At 59.5% G+C, this 19,292-nt stretch overlaps 7 protein-coding genes across 7 annotated transcripts; 4 read left to right on the top strand and 3 right to left on the bottom strand.

Annotated features, from left to right (window-relative positions):
- Positions 1 to 1,155: 1,155 nt before the first annotated feature.
- Positions 1,156 to 3,436, top strand: THITE_2107766 (uncharacterized protein). The gene is made up of 5 exons (XM_003649240.1): positions 1,156 to 2,195; positions 2,255 to 2,273; positions 2,350 to 2,540; positions 2,617 to 2,688; positions 2,790 to 3,436. The coding sequence occupies exons 1-5, from the start codon at positions 1,237 to 1,239 to the stop codon at positions 3,379 to 3,381; spliced, it is 1,833 nt and encodes a 610-aa protein (XP_003649288.1). The 5' UTR covers positions 1,156 to 1,236; the 3' UTR covers positions 3,382 to 3,436.
- A 1,955-nt stretch (positions 3,437 to 5,391) lies between these two features.
- THITE_2042844 (uncharacterized protein) lies at positions 5,392 to 7,111 on the top strand (the record flags this gene model as incomplete). Its single annotated transcript, XM_003649239.1, has 3 exons — positions 5,392 to 5,909; positions 5,991 to 6,346; positions 6,417 to 7,111. 3 exons carry the CDS (start codon positions 5,392 to 5,394, stop codon positions 7,109 to 7,111), a joined length of 1,569 nt encoding a protein of 522 aa, XP_003649287.1.
- A 736-nt stretch (positions 7,112 to 7,847) lies between these two features.
- THITE_2084460 (uncharacterized protein) lies at positions 7,848 to 10,628 on the bottom strand (the record flags this gene model as incomplete). Its single annotated transcript, XM_003649238.1, has 7 exons — positions 7,848 to 7,922; positions 8,000 to 8,025; positions 8,094 to 8,225; positions 9,537 to 9,809; positions 9,902 to 10,062; positions 10,153 to 10,197; positions 10,264 to 10,628. 7 exons carry the CDS (start codon positions 10,626 to 10,628, stop codon positions 7,848 to 7,850), a joined length of 1,077 nt encoding a protein of 358 aa, XP_003649286.1.
- A 1,426-nt stretch (positions 10,629 to 12,054) lies between these two features.
- On the top strand, positions 12,055 to 13,812 carry THITE_2107763 (TAF6-like protein). Its single transcript, XM_003649237.1, has 2 exons — positions 12,055 to 12,724; positions 12,789 to 13,812. Exons 1-2 carry the CDS (start codon positions 12,337 to 12,339, stop codon positions 13,805 to 13,807), a joined length of 1,407 nt encoding a protein of 468 aa, XP_003649285.1. The 5' UTR covers positions 12,055 to 12,336; the 3' UTR covers positions 13,808 to 13,812.
- A 281-nt stretch (positions 13,813 to 14,093) lies between these two features.
- Positions 14,094 to 15,198, bottom strand: THITE_2169343 (uncharacterized protein). Its single transcript, XM_003649236.1, has 3 exons — positions 15,017 to 15,198; positions 14,818 to 14,899; positions 14,094 to 14,724 (listed from the first exon to the last, which is right to left on the bottom strand). The coding sequence occupies exons 1-3, from the start codon at positions 15,054 to 15,056 to the stop codon at positions 14,280 to 14,282; spliced, it is 567 nt and encodes a 188-aa protein (XP_003649284.1). The 5' UTR covers positions 15,057 to 15,198; the 3' UTR covers positions 14,094 to 14,279.
- An 860-nt stretch (positions 15,199 to 16,058) lies between these two features.
- On the bottom strand, positions 16,059 to 16,496 carry THITE_2107760 (uncharacterized protein). The gene has a single exon (XM_003649235.1). The coding sequence runs from the start codon at positions 16,318 to 16,320 to the stop codon at positions 16,135 to 16,137; it is 186 nt and encodes a 61-aa protein (XP_003649283.1). The 5' UTR covers positions 16,321 to 16,496; the 3' UTR covers positions 16,059 to 16,134.
- A 549-nt stretch (positions 16,497 to 17,045) lies between these two features.
- Positions 17,046 to 18,832, top strand: THITE_2084457 (uncharacterized protein; the record flags this gene model as incomplete). Its single annotated transcript, XM_003649234.1, has 2 exons — positions 17,046 to 17,800; positions 17,899 to 18,832. The coding sequence occupies 2 exons, from the start codon at positions 17,046 to 17,048 to the stop codon at positions 18,830 to 18,832; spliced, it is 1,689 nt and encodes a 562-aa protein (XP_003649282.1).
- Positions 18,833 to 19,292: the final 460 nt, after the last annotated feature.

The raw sequence follows: 19,292 nt of genomic DNA, 5'->3' as shown, positions 1-19,292 counted from the left end.
CCTTGGACACTGCCCTCAATCATGCGTCATATAGCGTGTCTCGGTCTTCGGGTGGTATTCAGTCCCCTGGCTTCTTCTCTGTTGATGGCTCATTCCAGGTTTCGAGTATCTAGTCCTTGGAATCAAGGAAGACTATAGCCTATTTTGAATTACCTTCGGTCATGAATGCGATCTGTAAGCTAGACAGGAGCAAGAGTTGAAGGGACTAGGCAGTTCACTGATGGCAAAAGAATCGAAACTCAAACCTCATAATGCATACTGCAAATAGATAATTATGACGCCAAACACACTACTCCTTCCAGGCAGGCTATGGTAGATCTACGTTGGCTCGATCCCGACGCTGGAGCATATCGGACGAGATGATGTCGTGCTACTGTAAGCGACATGATGCTCCGTTACAGCGCCGCAGCCAGAGCCGGTCATTGAGGGGGTCATGCATTCCTTTCATGAACGAATGTCAGGTGTTGAGACAAGCGAAATCGAAACACTCGGGTACACTGTGCTTTTTGCCAAGCATTCGCTCACCTTCCGCCTTCCGGAAAACACAAGACGGAATGGAGCTGACGTGATTTCGAAGATACGACAGTGTTCGCATCACAACCGAGGTTCTGCAAGCCACTTATTCACGCGACGCAACTCGCAGAAGGTGCCTAGACTGGGTAACGCACTTCCATATCATGCACTCTGTTCACTTTGTAGGCAGCTGGGTCAGCAATCGGGGAGCGCCGAGCGAACGCTGGGTAAGATTGGGGAGGTGAGCGGCGTTTGCGCAATCAGAGCCAGCTGCCTAACTCGGCAACTGCGGAGGGGCCAATGGGGCATGGGCCATTCGCCGAGCAGCTCCCCCTGCGCTCAAGGCTGAGCCGTCCCGGCGCCCAGCGACCAAATCTCCCGGCCAATGCCCGTCCGCGTGATGTCGCCTTGGGATTGGCCAATCCGGCTGGCAAAGGACGGAAACAGCACCAACGAGCCCCGGCATTGGCACGGCCGATCGGGGCCCGAAGAGGAAGTTGACAAACGGGAGAGCGAATTGTCAAATTCCATGGTTGCATCCCTGTCTTTTGGGACAGTGAGCTCATGCGAGCATCGCTGTGATGCAGTACGTGAAATTAATCGGAATATAAAAAAAAGGGGAGCTGCCCCGGGCCGCTTGGGTTGTGACTTCGACTTCACTCTACGAGTGGAATCGTCACTGCCCGACCAGCTCCTGCATTTCGAGGCTACGGGCTGCCCCAGATGCTCCAGCAGCTCTTCGTCACGGCGGCCCTCGCGGCCCTGGGGCAGTGCGGATTGACCGTGCTCGAGTCGCTCCCTGCGCAGCCACGCGGGTGGACACGCGTGGGAGATGCCTCACCCGACCACACCCTGAAGCTGCGCATCGCGCTGCACCAGCCCAACGAGGCCCTGTTCGAGCGCACTCTGTACGAGATCTCCGACCCGTTCCACGCCAAGTATGGCCAGCATCTCTCGCGCGACGAGCTCTCGGCACTGATGGCCCCCCGCGCCGAGTCCACCTCAGCCGTGGTCTCGTGGCTGCGCGACGCCGGCATTGCCAGCTCCAACATCGAGGAGGATGGCGAGTGGATCCACGTTAAGATGACGGTCCGCGAGGCCTCGGCGCTGCTGGACGCCGACTTTGGCCTCTGGGCCCACGACGGCACCAACGTCAAGCGCGTGCGCGCCCTCAAGTACTCGGTTCCCGACGAGGTGGTCGAGCACGTCAAGATGGTGGCCCCCATCGTCCGCTTCGGCCAGATGCGGCCGCAGAGGAGCCAGATCTTCGAGGTGGTGGACAGCAAGACGCCCGAGCCGAAGGCCGCCGCGATCCCGCCGCAGACTCTCAACGCCACCGCTTGCAACGCGACCATCACGCCCGAGTGTCTCCGTGCCCTGTACAATGTCGGCTCGTACCAGGCGGATCCCAGCGAGCACAGCCTGTTCGGCGTGAGCGGCTACCTGGAGGAGTGGGCCAAGTACGACCAGCTCGAGCTGTTCACCCATACGTACGCCCCGTACGCTGCCGAGAGCAACTTCACTGCCGTCCTCGTCAACGGCGGCGTGAATAACCAGGGCCCTTCGACGCAGGACGACATCGAAGCGAACCTGGACATCCAGTACGCCGTGGCCATGTCGTACAAGACGCCCATCAACTACTACAGCACCGGCGGGCGCGGACCAGTGGTGCCGGACCTTACGTGAGTGAACTTCCCTAACACTGGGAGATTAGGGGCCTGCTCTAACATGCCGCGAACAGTGAGCCGGATCCCAACGACGTATGATGGGACCCCAACGCGCATGTCCCGACTCGCTTCCTTGAAGATAGGGTATACTGACGACGGAGAATCGCAGTCCTCCAACGAGCCGTACCTCGACTTCTTCGGTTACCTGCTGAAATTGCCGGACTCGGAACTGCCGCAGACGCTGTCGACGTCGTACGGCGAGGACGAGCAGTCGGTCCCTCGTGCCTTCGCCGAGAAGGTCTGCCAGATGATCGGCCAGCTCGGCGCCCGCGGCGTGTCCGTCATCTTCTCGTCGGGAGAGTAAGTCACACACAAAACTCCCGCGGCTCGGGCAGGTGTGATATTTTATGCGACACCGAACTGACCCTCCGTCTAGCTCGGGTGTCGGCTCCGGCTGCCAGACCAACGACGGCAAAAACACGACCCGCTTCCTACCCATCTTCCCTGCGTGAGTCCTCTTTCTTTCTGTCAAAATTGCCGCTGGCTTTCGTGTCACCGAATTGGGGGGAGGGAAAACAGAGAGGGAGAGACGCTAACCAGCCTCTCCAGCGCTTGCCCATACGTGACCTCCGTCGGCGCTACCCGCTACGTGAACCCCGAGTACGCAGTCAGCTTCTCCTCGGGCGGCTTCTCCGACATCTTCCCGCGGCCGCTGTACCAGGAGCTCGCCGTAACAAGCTACTTGACGCAGCACCTGGGCAAGCGGTGGGCGGGGCTGTACAACCCGGGCGGGCGCGGCTTCCCGGACGTGGCGGCGCAGGGGGTGCGGTACCACGTGTTCTCGGGCGGCCGGGACGTGCTGGTGTCGGGCACGAGCGCGTCGGCGCCGCTGTTCGCCTCGCTCGTCAGCCTGCTCAACAACGCGCGCCTCGCCCGCGGCCTGCCCCCGCTCGGCTTCCTCAACCCGTGGCTGTACGCGGTCGGCTGGGCCGGCCTGACCGACATCCAGCACGGCGGCTCGACCGGCTGCACCGCCAACGACAGCTCCTCGGGCGTGCCTACCCCGTACGTGCCGTACGCCAGCTGGAACGCCACGCCCGGGTGGGATCCCGTCACGGGGCTCGGCACGCCCAACCTCGAGAAGCTGCTCGATCTGAGCACCCCCGGCTGGAGGCTGCCGCGGATTGGCGATTGGAAATAAATACATGGCGAGGGGACAAATAGATATGTAGATGTAAACACCTATGCCTTATCATAGAGGATGTAATGTCTGAACTTGGATATGCTTTCCTCACACGGCACGTGGCGTGATCAAAGCACTCGTTGGTGTAGGGGTTGGGCAGCTATACGGTTCAGCGTTGTGTGGGAACTAGGTAAGGCTGTGTGGTGATAAATGCGCGGAATCCAAGAGCAACAGAGGGTATAGTACGGTTGGAGTTTTAAATCATTTGCGTTGAACTCCATTGTTGAGTGGTTTTCGTAGTGGAGCGGGAGCTTGTGGAATAGACCTATGGGAAACGGAGACCGGAGGGGACAAGGGCGAGATAACTCACAACCCAGGCTGCTGGATCTCCCCCTGGAAACTTCCTCATAGTTAGGTAGTCGTGTGGCCTTGAACTCGGGAATTCTGTGGTAACCCAGCGTCGTAAGGATATAAAGAACATTCTTCGTTGGCGCGGCTGCGTGCGGGATTAGCATTTTTTGACACACTTGTCTCAGATCACTCACCGATGAAAACAGAAACATGACAGCCCTGCGGGCATGTTCCCAGCCCTACCAGTTCTACCTCTGCTTACTCCGTACAGTAGTAGCCGGCAACGACCTCGTGGAGAAAGCAGACTCATCTCCTCAGTCCTCACCGGTGGAGATGTTCTGGAAAAACATTCAGCAGAGACGGCATCTTCCGCCGCTCGCATCCCTTCACCCGCCATGCGGCACCACATCGTGCGACGCTGACTTCGAGGCCGGTGGGCGGGGTTCGATGTTCCACCAACGATTGCCCGAGAATTGCCAGATTAGGAAGGTGGGATAACACGCGGCGTTGGAAAGCTAACCAGCCCCTGCAAAATTGCATCACCCCACTGATCCCTGGTTGGAGGATTTCCAACAAGCTGCACTTGCTCGCAAACGGGCACCGAATCATGCTTTCGCGTCGCTTGGCGGCCAGCCAACGTGGGAGGCGGGACTGCGAGACAGGCTTGTTTCTCGGGATGGAATCTGGGCCCTTGTTCTCTTCCCCGCGTCACGGCCGACCCTGATTGATGGCGGGCATGGGGGAGGTGGATGCTGGCCATGGTCAGATTCCTCCCCAAACGTTACTGTGTGCATGCGTTGTACAGTTGTCAGTGCCGTTCTTGATCCTTCCCCCTCACCGTCTCGTCTTGCTTGCGGGTTTGCCCTGATTCAGCCTCTGTGAATACCCACCGGCATTTGCCAACTGGACGCCCCAACCGGGCACTTTTTTTTGGTTGTGAATACCTGAGGGTATCCGTACCTGGTTCGTTGGATACCGGCGTGCTATTTCGCCGAGTTGAGGCGCTGATCGGCAGCGATACACAAGCTTCGGCGACCCACACCCCGCCTCTTGCGCCCCGGCAGTCGAAATGGTGGGGCTCGGCAGGCCAGAAGGAGCGCGCGCGGCCAGTGATGTTCGGAAACATGGGTGTTCCCCGGACCTCCTCCGGCTCCCTCATCATCCACATCTGCGCATTCAATCCCAGTTACGGCCCCCGCTATCATACGAGATTCTACACTACCTGCACGATGTACACGTGCACTTGCCCACAGTACGGAGTCCACGATGGATGCAGTTCCGCTGGCTAAGAACTCTGGCCCCGGTCCTGCCATGGGTGGTAGTGTAGCACTGGAGACGACCACCCACCCTGCAGCCTGCGGGGACGCCGTTACACTGCGCGAGACGGAGTATGACAAGCTGGCGCCTATAAGGTGCCGGGCCGGCCGTCCCCAACGCTCAATGCTGTCCGGTCCCGCCATCCCGATTCCTACCTCCGACTGAAGTCCGTACATACCTACCTTATATAGGTACATACCTGTGCTCGGTATATATCCTTCATACCAGCCGCTTCGTCGGTATCTGTCTTTCTCCTCAACCCTCGGGGCTGTCGCACATCCCCTTCCCTCCTTTTTCCCTCCCCTCTCCCCGACAGCTGTCACCTAGCCTCAGGGTGACCCCTCCCCACGGCCGGCAGAAATGGAATCAACGCATGAGCCGGCCGACCCTGTCGCCAAGGGCGTGCTCGCGACGGCACGGCAGTCGTGGAACGACCTGTTCACCTTCCGGCAGCGCGTGGTGGTGACCAACGCGCTGGGCGAGACCAGCACCGAGTGGGCGCGGCCGGTGCCGCTGCGCAACCCCATCAGCCTGCTGGCGCAGCTGTCGGTCCGCGGCTGGCTCTTCTTCTTCGTCGGCTTCGCCGCCTGGACCGCCGACGCCTACGACTTCCACGCGCTGTCCATCCAGCAGGTCAAGCTGTCCGAGTACTACAACAGGTCCATCACCGACGTGTCGACCGCCATCACGCTGACCTTGCTGCTGCGCTCCGTCGGCGCCGCCATCTTCGGCCTGGCCGGCGACCGCTGGGGCCGCAAGTGGCCCATGGTGTTCAACATGATTGTGCTCGGCGCTCTGCAGATTGCCACCATCTACAGCCGGACGTTCTCGGACTTTTTGGCCGTGCGGTCGCTGTTCGGCTTGTTCATGGGCGGAGTGTGCGTTCTGGTCCCCCCTTCTCTTCGAGCCGTCTTCACAGCAACAAGCTAACAAGCCCTCGATTGTGTGTGTGCGTGCAGATTCGGCAACGCCATCGCCATGGCGCTCGAGCACTGCCCTCCCGACGCGAGGGGTCTGATGTCGGGCGTCCTGCAGCAGGGCTATGCCTTCGGCTACGTGTGCGCCGCGTGCGCGAACCTGGGCGTCGGCGGCGGCGAGGACAGCTGGAAGACCGTCTTTTGGATCGGCGCCGGCCTGTCCTTCGGTGTCGGCGTCATCCGCTGCTTTTTCCCCGAGTCGGAGCAGTTCATCCAGGCCCGCAAGGCCGGCAAGACCCACGTCACCCCTAAGGCCTTCTGGCGCGAGACCAAATTGATGCTCGCCCAGGACTGGAAGATGTGTGTCTACTGCGTCATTCTCATGACCTGGTTCAACTGTGAGTTTTGTTTTCCGACGAGTCTGTTTCGCCTTCCCGTTCTCTGTTCTAACATGGCTCGCCCCTCCAGTCTACAGCCACACCTCGCAGGACAGCTACACGACCTTCATGCTCACGCAGAAGGAGCTCGACAACGCGGCCGCCAGCCGCGCCAGCATCCTGATGAAGGTCGGCGCCTGCGTCGGCGGCACCATCCTGGGCTATGTGTCGCAGTGGTTCGGGCGACGCCGCACCATCATCGTGGCCGCCATCCTCAGCGGCCTGCTGATTCCGGCCTGGATCCTGCCCGAGGGCGAGCGCGGCCTGTCCGCCTCGGGCTTCTTCCTCCAGTTCTTCGTCCAGGGCGCCTGGGGCGTCATCCCCATCCACCTCAACGAGCTGTCCCCGCCGGCGTTCCGCTCCTTGTTCCCGGGCGTGACCTACCAGCTGGGCAACATGATCTCGTCGCCCTCGGCCCAGATCGTCAACGCCATCGCCGGCAGCCACTTCGTCACGAGCAAGTCCGGCAAGCAGGTCGACGCTTACGGCCCCACCATGGGCATCGCCACCGCCATCATCGCCGTCGGTATCGCCGTCACCACCGCGCTGGGGCCCGAGAAGTGCGGCCGCGAGTTCGAGAAGTCGCTGCCGGCGGGCATGAACGTTGTGCAGGAGAACGGCAAGGTCGTGGACCTCGAGCGCGCGGACAGCAGGGAGGCCGGGCCCAAGGGCGGGACGGCGGGCGAGGTTGAGGACGCGGGTGCCCTGCCGTCGGAGAAGAAGTGAGGGGCGGAAGGAGGTTTTTCGTTATCGATGGCGGGTTCGAGCGCGGTGTTGCTTGCATGGGACAGGAGTAGATGAGGATTCAAGTGGATAATGTTCACTGCTGTCTTGCCTCCCGCACCGAAGACAACTCGGTAATCACCGGACGATTCCCACGGTACTCTTGGGACTCATTGACCATGGCAGTTTTGCCCCGGAAGACTCGCGACTGGGGAAGCATTAGAAAACGATGGTGTGAAGTAAGCCCGTACTACAGGGGCCAGGTGCAGGTCATTGCTATGTAATACCCCTGAGAGCGGAAACACCGTGACGGCGGGTATCAATCGACATTCTGTGGCAGCAGCGTCCACATGCACGGACGAGCCCGGGGTGTGTAACTCTCCTTCCGCATATCTAGTTCTGGAAATGCAGAAGGAGAAAGAGAAAAGGGGGGGGGGGGGGGAGGGTCGGATGATCTGAAACAATGACTACACAAAAGAAAAGAACAAATAGAAGAAGAAAAAAAGAAAGAAAAGAAAGTAGAAACAGAGAAATACAGTATGTGCACTTGTGGTATGGTGAGAATGACAGGAACAGGAGAGCACCATGGCGACATTGGCCGGACTCCCCGTGAACAAATGATGTCTTCAAGGCCCATCTTGCCTTGACATACTACGCCACCACCTGCTGCTGCTGCACAGTGGGTGTGGCGGCTTGGGGCGTCCGAGTCACACAATTCAGCCAGTTCTGCCCACCGTCTTCAGGGCGCTGTTGACGGCTCGGCGGGCTTCGCCGCACGCGTCGAGTCGACAACGGCTTGGGCGAGCGCAGCAGGCTGGCACAATCTCATCCCACGCAACGAGGGCAGGAGGGCAACTGATAGCCGGGCAGGTATGATTGTGCTGTGCGCACTCGGCGCACCGAGAACCGGATGGATCCTCCCGCCGGGTCAGTGGCCGCGCAGCGAACAGCGAACACTGGACGATAACCAGACGCAGATACTCACCGAGCGGCGGGTTCCGCGACGGGTTACCGCGGCGGGTCACGAGAGCTGATTCCGTGCAGCAGAAAAAGTTCGTCATCCTGATCACATATCTCTTGCACTTGATGATTGCGGGTTCAGAGGTGCGACTGTCGACTGTCGTATGCTCAGAATGAACGGGACCGGGTTGCAAGACGGGGAGAGTACTGTTCTTGCTTTGTAGTAAATCTGTGGCGCGTCAATGCCTGCTTGGGACTTGGACACGTTCGCATTGTGCGGTGTCTTGCATTGCTCGGCGTGGAGGCAGCGGATTGTCTAGCATAGTACCTAGGTAGATGATGGATGAAACTGTTGGTGATCTATACACATGCTTGGTGTCACGGATGCCGACCAAACCTGGCGACAGCGTGTTCATTGGCGGAGCAAGAGGAACAGAGACTGTCTATATTTTCTTGAAGGAATATAGCAAGAGACTCGAAGCAACGCTTTTGTTTTCCCAACCGGCCCTATACCATTTCCAGCTTTATTTTTTCTGGTTGTCCCTGGTCTGTCGTGAAGGAGATGAATCCCGACACTCCCCCCTCTTTGGCAACGACTCGACGATGTTGAAGTCCCGAGCGGCTGGTGTGGACAAAGAAGAACGAAATGCAATACTGCTTGGTAGGCATTAGCTCCAGTTCTAGTTAAGCGTAACTGGGGGTGTAAGGAGAGTGGCTAACTGAGGTCAATGCGGATGAGAAGAGGTACTACCTGCCTTTTCCGAATTCCCCCTTTGACGTTTCCATTCCAATCATCAATGCTAGCTACGGCCGGAGTTGACTTGGCCGGCATCGTGAGCTCGTGTGCTGCCAGGATTCGTCAAACAAGCAGTCGCGGCAACTTGGAGGGACCTCAGTCCGCTCGTTGGCTGGGATCAGTGCCGCCCATGTCCATCCAAGACTTATACTCCGCGGGATGGAAGTGTCCGCTGGGATGAGGTCCGTAGACTTGGCCTTGAAGGGACGCGTAGGCATGAGTCGGCTCTGAGTGCGAGGAAGGATAGCTGCCAGCAATGGGAGGATGGCCGTGCTGCATGTTCACGGAGAAACCATGCTGGGCTGAGCTGTCGACGGATAGAAAGGTGGCCATGTTTGGCTGGGGCAGCGGATGCTGAACCGGCGCTGGGCTCTCAATGACACTTGACGAAATGCTTGGGTGAGCAGTCCGGACTCAGTCTTCTGTTCCGAGCGTGTGATGAAGAGGAACTCGCTACATACCGTGGGTGTAGGTGACGTGAGAAATGGCTGGTGGTAGAGGGATACGGGTTGGCAGAGGAAGCAGGAGGAGGATCGCATTGGTTCGTGGCACTTTTAGCTGGACTTTGCGCCAGAGGCATCAGACGTTGACGCTGGACCTGCTGCTTTCCATCCTGGCCCCCGCGGCTCTGATTTCCTTGCGTTTTGCGGCGGCTAGTCTTGGTTGACCGACCGCGGGCAGGGGCCGATGCCCTCGGAGAATCCGTCGCCTGTTGAAGAACAGTGTCCTGGAACTCCTTGAGGCAGTTGGCGAAGCTTGAAAGATCGCTTGCGTGTGCCGCATCCCACAGCCGTGATGCAAGGGCGTCAGGGTCGCTCCATTCGTCGCTCCGGATTATGTCGGCCATCTGTTTCTGGGCCTTCTCACGTTCGTGAGGTCTGAGCCATGCATTCTCGGCGACCTTTGTTGACTCGACAAGATCCATGGGAATGCACCTCTCGTAGTCTGTCCAGCCAGCATGGGTCAGCAGAACATTCTCCTGAGTAACAAATACTGCGTAGTCACAACACGTAAGGAATATTGGAGGCAAAGCCTACACGGTGATGGGACATGAGTATCGTCTGGGAACAAAACCCTCCACAAGTCTCCATAAGTGCAGACCTTGGTACAATTTTTCCGGTCGATCAATTGGTGATAAATGTCGGCGGTAATCCCGTTCTCGACGTCATCGGACTGGCTTGCTTGACGGCACAGAGGACTAAGCAAGCAAGGTTCAAGTCAATAGTCGAGAAACAAGGCGTCTTCGTTATAAGACTGTTGAGGGCTTGCAGGTTTGGGGTACACGTACGACTTGTGGGCCTCAGCTTTCATGTGACAGGCGAAGATATGCCTTCTAGAAGCAAGAGGTCAGCACAAGGGAAAGGCCGTCGTCAAGGCTCGAGCGATTCGGGATACAGACTTGAGCCTGCTGATATCAGCGAAAGGCTTGGTGCATTTCGGGTGGTCGCGTATGTTGAAGCGCGCCGGATTCCTCTTCCGATAGGGGCAACCTAGGGGCCGACTTAGAGATGGCTGGGCCTTGCCGCGGACGCCGCCGTCCGTCTCATGGTATTCTTCAACACTGTCGTCGTCTTCGCCGTCCGTATCGTCCTCGCTGTCGGGCTCAGATGGCTGATCATGGCGGTCCGGCGATGGCTGTCTCGGGTAACCACCGTTGTCCGGCGCGGTGTTGCCGGAATCCTGGGGAGGGTCGGATGGGTGTGTGGAAGGAGTGTGAAAGTGTGCGGCAGGCGCCACGGGCACCAATGGGGCCCTCCGTGGCATGGAGCCAGGGAGGGTGGCGGTCAAAGGAGAGGTGGGCTCCATGCCTTCCGCGGAGGCTAGGTAGGTACTGAGGCGCGGGCGACAAACACGACAGACACCGGCCGTGCGCGACCTACACGCCGACACGGCGCCGGGACACAAAGAGAGGCGACTCTGCCGTTTCTTAGATTTCCACAACCCGGTGGCATCTCGTGGCTTAAATAAGTACAGGAAGATAGCAAAGGAAAAGCACAGTCATGCTCGCTTTGCTTTGCTGCCGGCCAGTTCTTGCCCCCCAAGGCTGGACGGACACCAACCGGCCCCCATCGGCCAAGGCATCACTTGCTTGCTGTTGCCTCTTCAGCAGTTGCCCGGAGACCACTGGGCAAAAGAAAATGAGGCAACCGGGCTAGGAGTGCCAGCACGGCACTCCACGGAGGGAGATGGCTGCAAGCCAGCCTTGGTTTGCAAAGTGTGATTGGTTCGATCCGAGCTCGATTATATTCAGCGCGACCTCAACGTCTTGTAGCAACCCCCGATATGGACCAAATTTCCCGGGCCCACCGCGCGGCCGCCGGTGATGCCAGACCTTGCGAGAGCTGTCCTTTCACCGACATTCCGGGCCGCATTTCGGGGGTGAGAAAAAAAAAGTTGCGCAGCCTTAGATCTAACATCGGGATGGAATCGGGACGACGTGCTCGATGCCCAACGGGACGACAGGACACGCCACGCGCCACGCGATCCTGCACATCGAGGCCGGTGAGCGTGCCCTCCGGCTTCGCGTTCCTCGAAGTCGCAGGACAGGTGTATTGTACACAACACACCCAACACAAGCGCCGAGCCTTGCAGCAGCCTGAGAGAGGTCGATGGCCTAAGATGGAAGTGGCCGCTGTGCTCGGCCCATGTGTCTCGCAGTCCAGGAAGGGTTAGGTCAAGTCAAAGTGGTGGTGGAGGGTGAGAGTAAAAAAAAAAAAGATTGTCAGCAACAACAGTAAGGCCCAGGGTCACTGTTGTCACTGTGTCACGGTGATTGCTCAATTTCTCGTGGCCGACCCGATGGCCCGGGCCGCAATGTGCCAGCACACGGTTTCCACGCGAGTTGGTGGGCTGGTCTGCTGCCTGCTGTCACCCACACCTGCAGGTCTCCTGTCGTATGCATGTGCGGGCAGTTTTGAGAAAAAGTTGAAACTCAAACTCCTCCCTGGTGGCTGGCTATGCGTCTGAATTTGATTGTCTGGACCACCCGTCCGAGGGCGAAGAAACGTGTCGGTACTTCCCAGAGCGAGCAGTTTGCCTTATCAAGAGAACAATACGAGCCAGGTTAGTTAACAAATCGTCAATCGGTTGAGCCGGGTTTTGACCACGGGTTATCGAGGCTTCCGAGAACTACTGTGGTAGACTACCTGACGTCGAACTAGGGAGTTAGGCTCCTGCCAGCCAGCGTGCGCTGTGCTTCAAGTTGTGCATGCTTGAGCATTGTTGTGCGAGCTAACAAGCAGCCCCACCTCCGGCACTTAGCTAGCGCATTTCTGGCCCGGGCACGACAGCCCCACCAGATTCCCAACTGCAAGACGAGCACCTTGCAGCAACCGACCAGACGAACCGACCAGACGCGCGACCTCTAACCTCGACCCTGACCTCGACCTCATCTCGACGGCCAATCACCAACCAGGGCAACCCGCGCCCACGCCCCCAGCACGCATCAGCCTCGCGCCGCGTCGAGTTTGGGATGGCAGGCAACGAGGGGCCAAAGCTGCTCTGGAATCCGGACAACGTCCGAGATGTCGCCGACTCGCAAGGCATAACGCTTTCGGAGGAGCCGCTGCGAGTGCTCGCCCAGGATGTCGAGTACCGCATTGGCCAACTCATCGTCGAGGCCCTGCGCTTCATGCGCGCCGCCAACCGCACCACCCTAACCGTCCAGGACGTCTCGCTGGCGCTCAGGGTGCTCAAGGTCGAGCCCCTGTACGGGTACGAGTCGACCCGGCCGTTGCGGTACGGCGAGGCCAGCCTCGGCCCCGGCCAGCCGCTCTTCTACATCGACGACGAGGAGATCGACTTCGAAAAGGTCATCAACGCGCCGCTACCCAAAGTACCGCGCGACATGAGCTTCACAGGTGGGTGGCCGAGTGGAGCAGCATCCCTTGTACGCCGACTTGCTAACCCATCTCCCCTCGGCAGCGCATTGGCTTGCCGTCGAGGGCGTCCAGCCCTCCATTCCGCAAAACCCCACGACCGCCGAGACCTCATCAAAAGACCTCTTGCCGAAGGGCCCCGGCGCGAATCCCGCCCTCGCAGCGCTCGCAGGCAACGACAACGTCTCGTTCCGGCCGTCGGTCAAACACGTGATCAGCAAAGAATTGATTCTCTACTTCGATAAGATCCAAGCCGCAATACTCGACGACGACCCGGATGAAGAGAAAACAAGGCTCCGCGAGGCCGCGTTGGAGTCGGTCCGGTCCGACCCAGGGCTGCACCAGCTGCTCCCCTACTTCGTCAACTTCATCACGAATCAAGTCACCCACCACCTGGACGACCTGTTCGTGCTCCGGCAGATGATGGAGCTCGCCGAAGCCGTGATCCAGAACCCGAGCCTCTTCCTCGACCCGTACGCGAGCGCCCTCTCCGCGCCGGTGCTGACCTGCCTCATGGCGCGCAAGCTCGGCGGGGCCGCGCCCGACGAGGGCGGCGACGCGTTGCGGGAGCAGTACCGGCTGCGCGAGCTGGCCGCGAGCCTGCTCGAGATGATCGCGCGCAAGTACGGCGCGAGCAACGCGCTGCTGCGGCCCAAGCTGACGCGCACCTGCCTGAAGCACTTCCTCGACCCGACGCGTCCGCCGGCTGTGCTATTCGGCGCCATCCGCGGCGTCGCCGCGTCCGGCGGGCCCGAGGCCGTGCGCATCCTCGTGCTGCCCAACCTCAAGAGCTTCGACGCGGCCGTGCTGCAGCCGCTGCAGGAGAAGGCCGAGGGGCCGCATGCGCTGGAGCTGGAGATGCTCCTGGGCGGCATCATGAAGGCGGTCGAGAGCATCGTCCTGGGGGGAGGCATCGCTGCGGCGAACGGGGTCAACGGGGCCGACCTGTCGAGGGAGGCAGAGCAGGTCACCGAGTTCTTGGGCCCCATTATTGGGCAGAGGGTCGCGCGGTTGGGCAACCACGCATTGAACAGGGCCATCCTAGAAGTACGGCATCTGGACTAGTGCTTCTTCTTTAAGTTGTCTTTCCGGAACTTGGGTGCTGCGGAGGGCAGGTACGGCGTTGCGGAGTAGCGGGCTGCCTGGTTAGGTCAGCGAAAATGCATTTGCTACGGTCTCTTTTGATATCGGACTCGGCGATGGGACACGGCGGATTTGGGGGAACTGGATGGATAGTGCTCATTCAATACAGAATATAATACCCACAGGCACACTCGACCATCCACTCAAGATTTCCCATAACACAAAGAAACTGATCCTATTGGAAGTGTGACATCCATACACGGCATTCCTCCTTGTCTAGTATTTACGGCCCAGGCCAACAACCCCGACAATCTGCTGCCGAGCCCAACCGCTGGGATCTTCTTCGCGTTTGGGTCAACCACCTTCTCCCTTCATCCTCTCTCCTCCTCAGGCCCTTGCACTTGACCGCCCCATTTCACGACCGCACTCGTTGTTTCTCTTTTCCCCTTCTCTCTCAAAGGAAGAAAGCCAGATACAGCCCCCCGACGACGGAGACACCCCAGATGTACCACCCGGTCTTGACAATGGTCTGGCGCTTGAAGCCGTAGCCGAGGTCGAAGGCGAGGTGGCGGACGCCGTTGACGGCGTGGTAGGCGAAGGGCCAGGCGGCGAGGAACTTGAGGGCGCCCTTGGCGGCGAGCGGCAGCGCGCCGAACGCGGCCGCCAGCGACGCGCTCTCCAGGTGCCACCCGGCCAGCGGCGCCACCAGGTACGCCGTCGCGAACACGTACAGCCCCCCGCTCAGCGCCGACCCCGTGATGCGCTGCCACGCCGACCCGCCGAACCACGTCTGCTGCTTGTCGTAGATGGCCAGGTGCGGCGACACCGGCCGGTTGAGACGCTGCTTCGCCAGCAGGGCCTGCGCGTCTGCCGCCGTGATCTTTTGCGTCGCGACTGGTCTGTTGTGTTTTTGGCGAAGGCCGTTAGTGTCCGATTGCTTTGGTTGGTTGGGGGGTTGGCCGGGGAAGATAGAGTGGGATGGATGTACGGACCTGGTCTGGGTGGTGGAAAGCGGCTGGGCGAGACCGAGCTTGGCCACGTTGGCGGTGAAGAAGGAGTTGGGCTTGCCAGCCACTGCGGTTTGCGAGGCCGTTTGGTTAGCAGGCGTTCATTTCCCATCTTGCAGTGCTTGGTTTGTTGAATGCATCGGCTGAGCGGGAATTGGCTCCTATCCGATGTGCGATTACGTACCTCGGCGAAGCGCCGTCGTTCCTGCTCGCTGGGCAATCATGGCGGATGTGGGCTGGCGGCAGAGGGCGAATCTGGAACCAGGCGAGTTGCGTTGTCGAATGCGAGATTTGAGGTTGATGATGCCGACCCGCGAAGTTGCAGGTTCGGGATCGCAGCGCTGGGCTCGGCACCTCGGCTGCACGCAACCAATGGGAGCTCTGGCAATTCGAAGGCTTGGTCTGGTTGGCTGCGGCGCCGCTGCGGCTCCTTGAGGCGAAGGGGAACCAGGCACGTGACCAAGCGCCCCACTTTGCACGGCCGCTTTTCAACGTCCAGCGGCCCACAAAATTTTTGTTGCTCTTTTCCCTTCTCTCTTCAGATAGTCCATGGTTGTCCAGTCATAGCATTGTTGCTCTCCATCAGCGATGCATACGTGGCGTGGGTGCTTTGGTGCCCATGGACGCCCAGAGAAGAAAGCGATCCGTCGTTAATCACTGTCGTCAGTTCTTCGGTCTGGCGATTGTTTCATTTTTGAGATCTACAATTTCTGTTTCACGCCTTCTCCCAATTGTTATGGAGTACTGAGCAGTGCTGCACGTGCGAATCCTTTGTCTAACTGAAACTCTCTGTTTGGGTTCACAGTCGCCTTCATTGTGCGTTGTGATTGCTGATGCGAACACAGCTGCCATTCCACAGCCTGCAGTGATCCGGCGTCGCGTCTCTTGCCTGACCATCACTGCATGCAAGCCTAACGCTAGAGTCAGCGTACGCAGAGGCACAGCACGACATGCCACACCCACCGGAAACCAGATTTGAGACCGCACAACTTTCAACGGATATGGCAGCCGGATGCTATTCCAGGCGATAGCAGCCCAGATTTGAATGAATTGTGGCCGTGCTGGGAGTGGTCTGGCAAGTCTAGCCATAGCAGGCCCAGTATTCCATTCTCTGTGCATTGTGGTCGCCGTACGCTCTGTGTGGACCGCGAGAACGGCGATTCAAAGCATGTTTGATCGTCTGCATTGTGTCTGCTGTTGTTCTTGGGCCACGCTTTTCGTCTTGTTCTTTGTTCTCGCGCCGGTAATGAGCTGCTCAAGCAAGAGTCGGTGCCTTGTTTAGATGATTCATTTCCGAGGGACTCATTGGAAGCGCCAATTCACCACCGAAACGGTCAAAACTCTGGAAATGGGAATGCTGGAAGACGTTCGTTGGCTGATTCCGGGGCCGCCAACCTTCCGTCCAACCATCGAGCAAGCAGACACGAAAGAACACATGATGCTCGCACAAGCTTTCCTGAGGAAGCCTCCTTCAGGTGCCTTTGCCATTTGGGCTGGCAGTCATCTTTTTGTCTAATGGGAAGCAATTTTGAACCTGTCTCACTTGTACCACTGCGCCCCATTTCTGTGCTACATCCCAACGCAGAGGGGTTTATATGCAACGGATAGTCTGGAGCACGGGATGTGATGAGATGCGGCGACAGAACTCTGTAGCATCTACCCCTGGACGTGCCAGCTGTCCCATGGCAAGTCACTTTCGCAATTCAGATCATCTTCACCAGCTGGTTTTGTTTTGTTTTGTTTGAAACCTCTGCGTTCCTGTTGCCCATGCTGGGTTTCCCCCTGAACTACCCCGAGACTCAACCAAGGGGTAGGGGATATCTCCCAGTCTGTGCTACCGTGCTCGGCGGCAGCAAAGGAGCCGCCCCGGGTAGCGGATGCCTCCCGGTCTGTGCAGCTATGACCGGCGCCAGCCAAGGCAGGGTGCCGAGCCCTGGTGAGAGGACTGGTGCCCTGGACTTTGGAACCCTGTGACTGCGAATTTGGTCCTAGGCATGTTTGCCTTAGGACGGGAGTGTTTCTGATGGACTGACAGCCGACCGACAAAATACTGATTTCTACAACTCCATCTCCTGGCTCCAGCTAGGGCCGACGTCGCATATATACCCATCCCGCTTTCTGTTTGTCGCTTCCGCAAGTCTACTTGATTGTCGCATCAAAGTCCCCAAGCCCAGAACTACCTCTCTGATCAGTCGAGCGCATACCCAACCCTCATGTCGACGCCGATGGAGGAGCTCCTGGCCCAGCTCATGGCCAAGCCGGTCGCCAAACCGACCATGGAGACGCTCCCGGCCGACCTCATCATCGAGATAGCGGGCTGCGTTGACGACATCAAAGATCTGATCAGCCTCCGTGGAACACAGCGGCGCATATATCACGTCACCGCTGGCCTGTTTACCCAGAGAATCCAGAGCATGCCCTGGCTCGTTGCGTTTCACAGCCTCGGCGCTCTGGGAGCCCTCGCTAACAGGACCGAAATCGCTAACAAGCTACGCGTCCTCCGTCTTGGGTCTCACTACATCGAACCGGCCCAGCGCAGGTCTTTTGACGAGCGACTCGAGAATGCTTCGGAGGACCAAAAGCAAACCATCTTGGTCCAGCTCGACAATTGGCGTAGGCATTTTTCGCGGCAGGTGAGGTACTGCGTCGACAAGGAAGACTGCAGGGCCTTGACGGGGATTCTCGACCGTCTGACCAAACTCGAACATGTCGAGGTCACCGACGCTGTGTCTACAGATGCCGAGGTGGCCAAGAGGTTCAGTATCTACGAGAAGCGGGACGGCAAGTGCTTCGGCATGGAGAAGTTTGCGAGAGCGACGGGGAGCCATTACGCCAGCCGGGCCAGCCCCATTGAACCCCTCGGAAACCTGTTCGGCAAGAACACCGGGCTCGGCCACAACTTCGGTGTCCTCCTCGAGGCCCTCGGCGCCGCGCAGCGGCCCATCCGTTCCCTGCGCGCCTGGCACTGGTATGTACATACCCGTTTTTCACCCACCAGATTGCATGCCATGCCCGTCTCGGATGAGAAAATCAGCACTCCAAGCTTACCTCGCCGCTCCCCAACAGGCCCAACGACATGGAGCGCGACTTCGTCTCCATCCACTACCTGCCCCCGATCGACGCCACCACCACGCTCGGCGACCAGCTCGCGACCAGCTTCGCCGACCTGACCAGCGTCTCGCTGATGCTGCGCTGTGTGCCGCCGGAGCGCGCCGAGGTGGTCCGCTGCATCAACTGGATGTTCCTGCCGGCGCTGGCGCAGCTGGCGCCGCGGCTGCAGCGGCTGACGCTCGCGTTCGACGACACCGGCAGAGAGGGGCGCCAGTGGCACGACGCGCTCGTCGGCACGCTGCGCCGCTTCGCCAGCCACGCCGACTTGCCCGCGCTGCGCTTCCTCGACCTGCGCGACGCGCCCGTCCGCCGCTGCGACCTGCTGGCGCTGTGGGCCCGCACCCGCCGCACCCTGCGAGAGATCCGCCTCAGCGGCATCTCGCTCACGGCTGATGAGATGGATGATGACGCTGGTGGCCACGGAGGTTGTGGTGGCAGGTGGCGCCGCCTGTTCGCGGACGTGGCGAAATTGTACGGTCTCCGGGGCCACGGCGGCGGGGTGGGCGACGAGGGGGAGGTCCGCCGCGTGCGGGTGCAGCTTGCCGGGCTGATGGAGCTTGAGGCCGAGGTGAGCTTGTTGCCGCTGGACGTGGCGTACCGGCCTGGGGGGCTCGTGGTGTTCAACAACAACTGGTTCGACACGTGCAACCGCTGCCTGTACCAGCGCTATGCTGTGCCCCATGGCTGGCGTGACTGCCCCCATACGTGCTTCACCACGGCTCTGGTGGCCGGCGAGGAGGAGGCTCAGCGCAACTTGGGCCTCGAGACATTGCTGCGTGCGAGGACGGTGTCGATGAGGGAGTTGGCCGAGCTTCGGGAGAAACTGATGGCCGCCGAAGAGGAGATGATGAGGGAGTTGGACGAGCTTCGGGAGGAACTGAGCCGCTGATGACAAGATGGAAGCTGACTAAGGGACTCTGCAGGACGATCTCTTTCCCTCTGTCTGTATCTCCGGACCATGTTACCGGCGTGTGCACGGCCTGGGTCGGCCAGCAGGCAGCATCGAGCAGAGACCAGAGGAAGTCATTCGCTGATATAGTCACTCGCTGATAATGCACATTACGAGCCAAGCAAAACTCTCACGTACACCAGGTGAAATAGTATGTTCCGATAACTTGATTATTGCCTGGGTCCGTTGAGACTTGTAAATCCAACACCCTTTCTTCCGTTCCACACCACGCCACCCGAACCTCACCTCACTCCGCGAACGCATCCCCAGATCCTTCAACACATACACGTGCCCATACAGATCTGTAACCTTCAAGACAGCCTCAGCCCACTCACCCACCTCGCCGCCCATTTCCGCTCCCCTTCCCCACTACCCCCGCCCCCCGCCTCCAGCTCCCTGT

Source organism: Thermothielavioides terrestris, chromosome 1 (genome assembly GCF_000226115.1).
Source record: "Thermothielavioides terrestris NRRL 8126 chromosome 1, complete sequence".
Taxonomy (NCBI): Eukaryota; Fungi; Ascomycota; class Sordariomycetes; order Sordariales; family Chaetomiaceae; genus Thermothielavioides; species Thermothielavioides terrestris.
The sequence above is the reverse complement of the archived record's forward strand: the minus strand, read 5'-3'. Positions and strand labels throughout refer to the sequence as shown.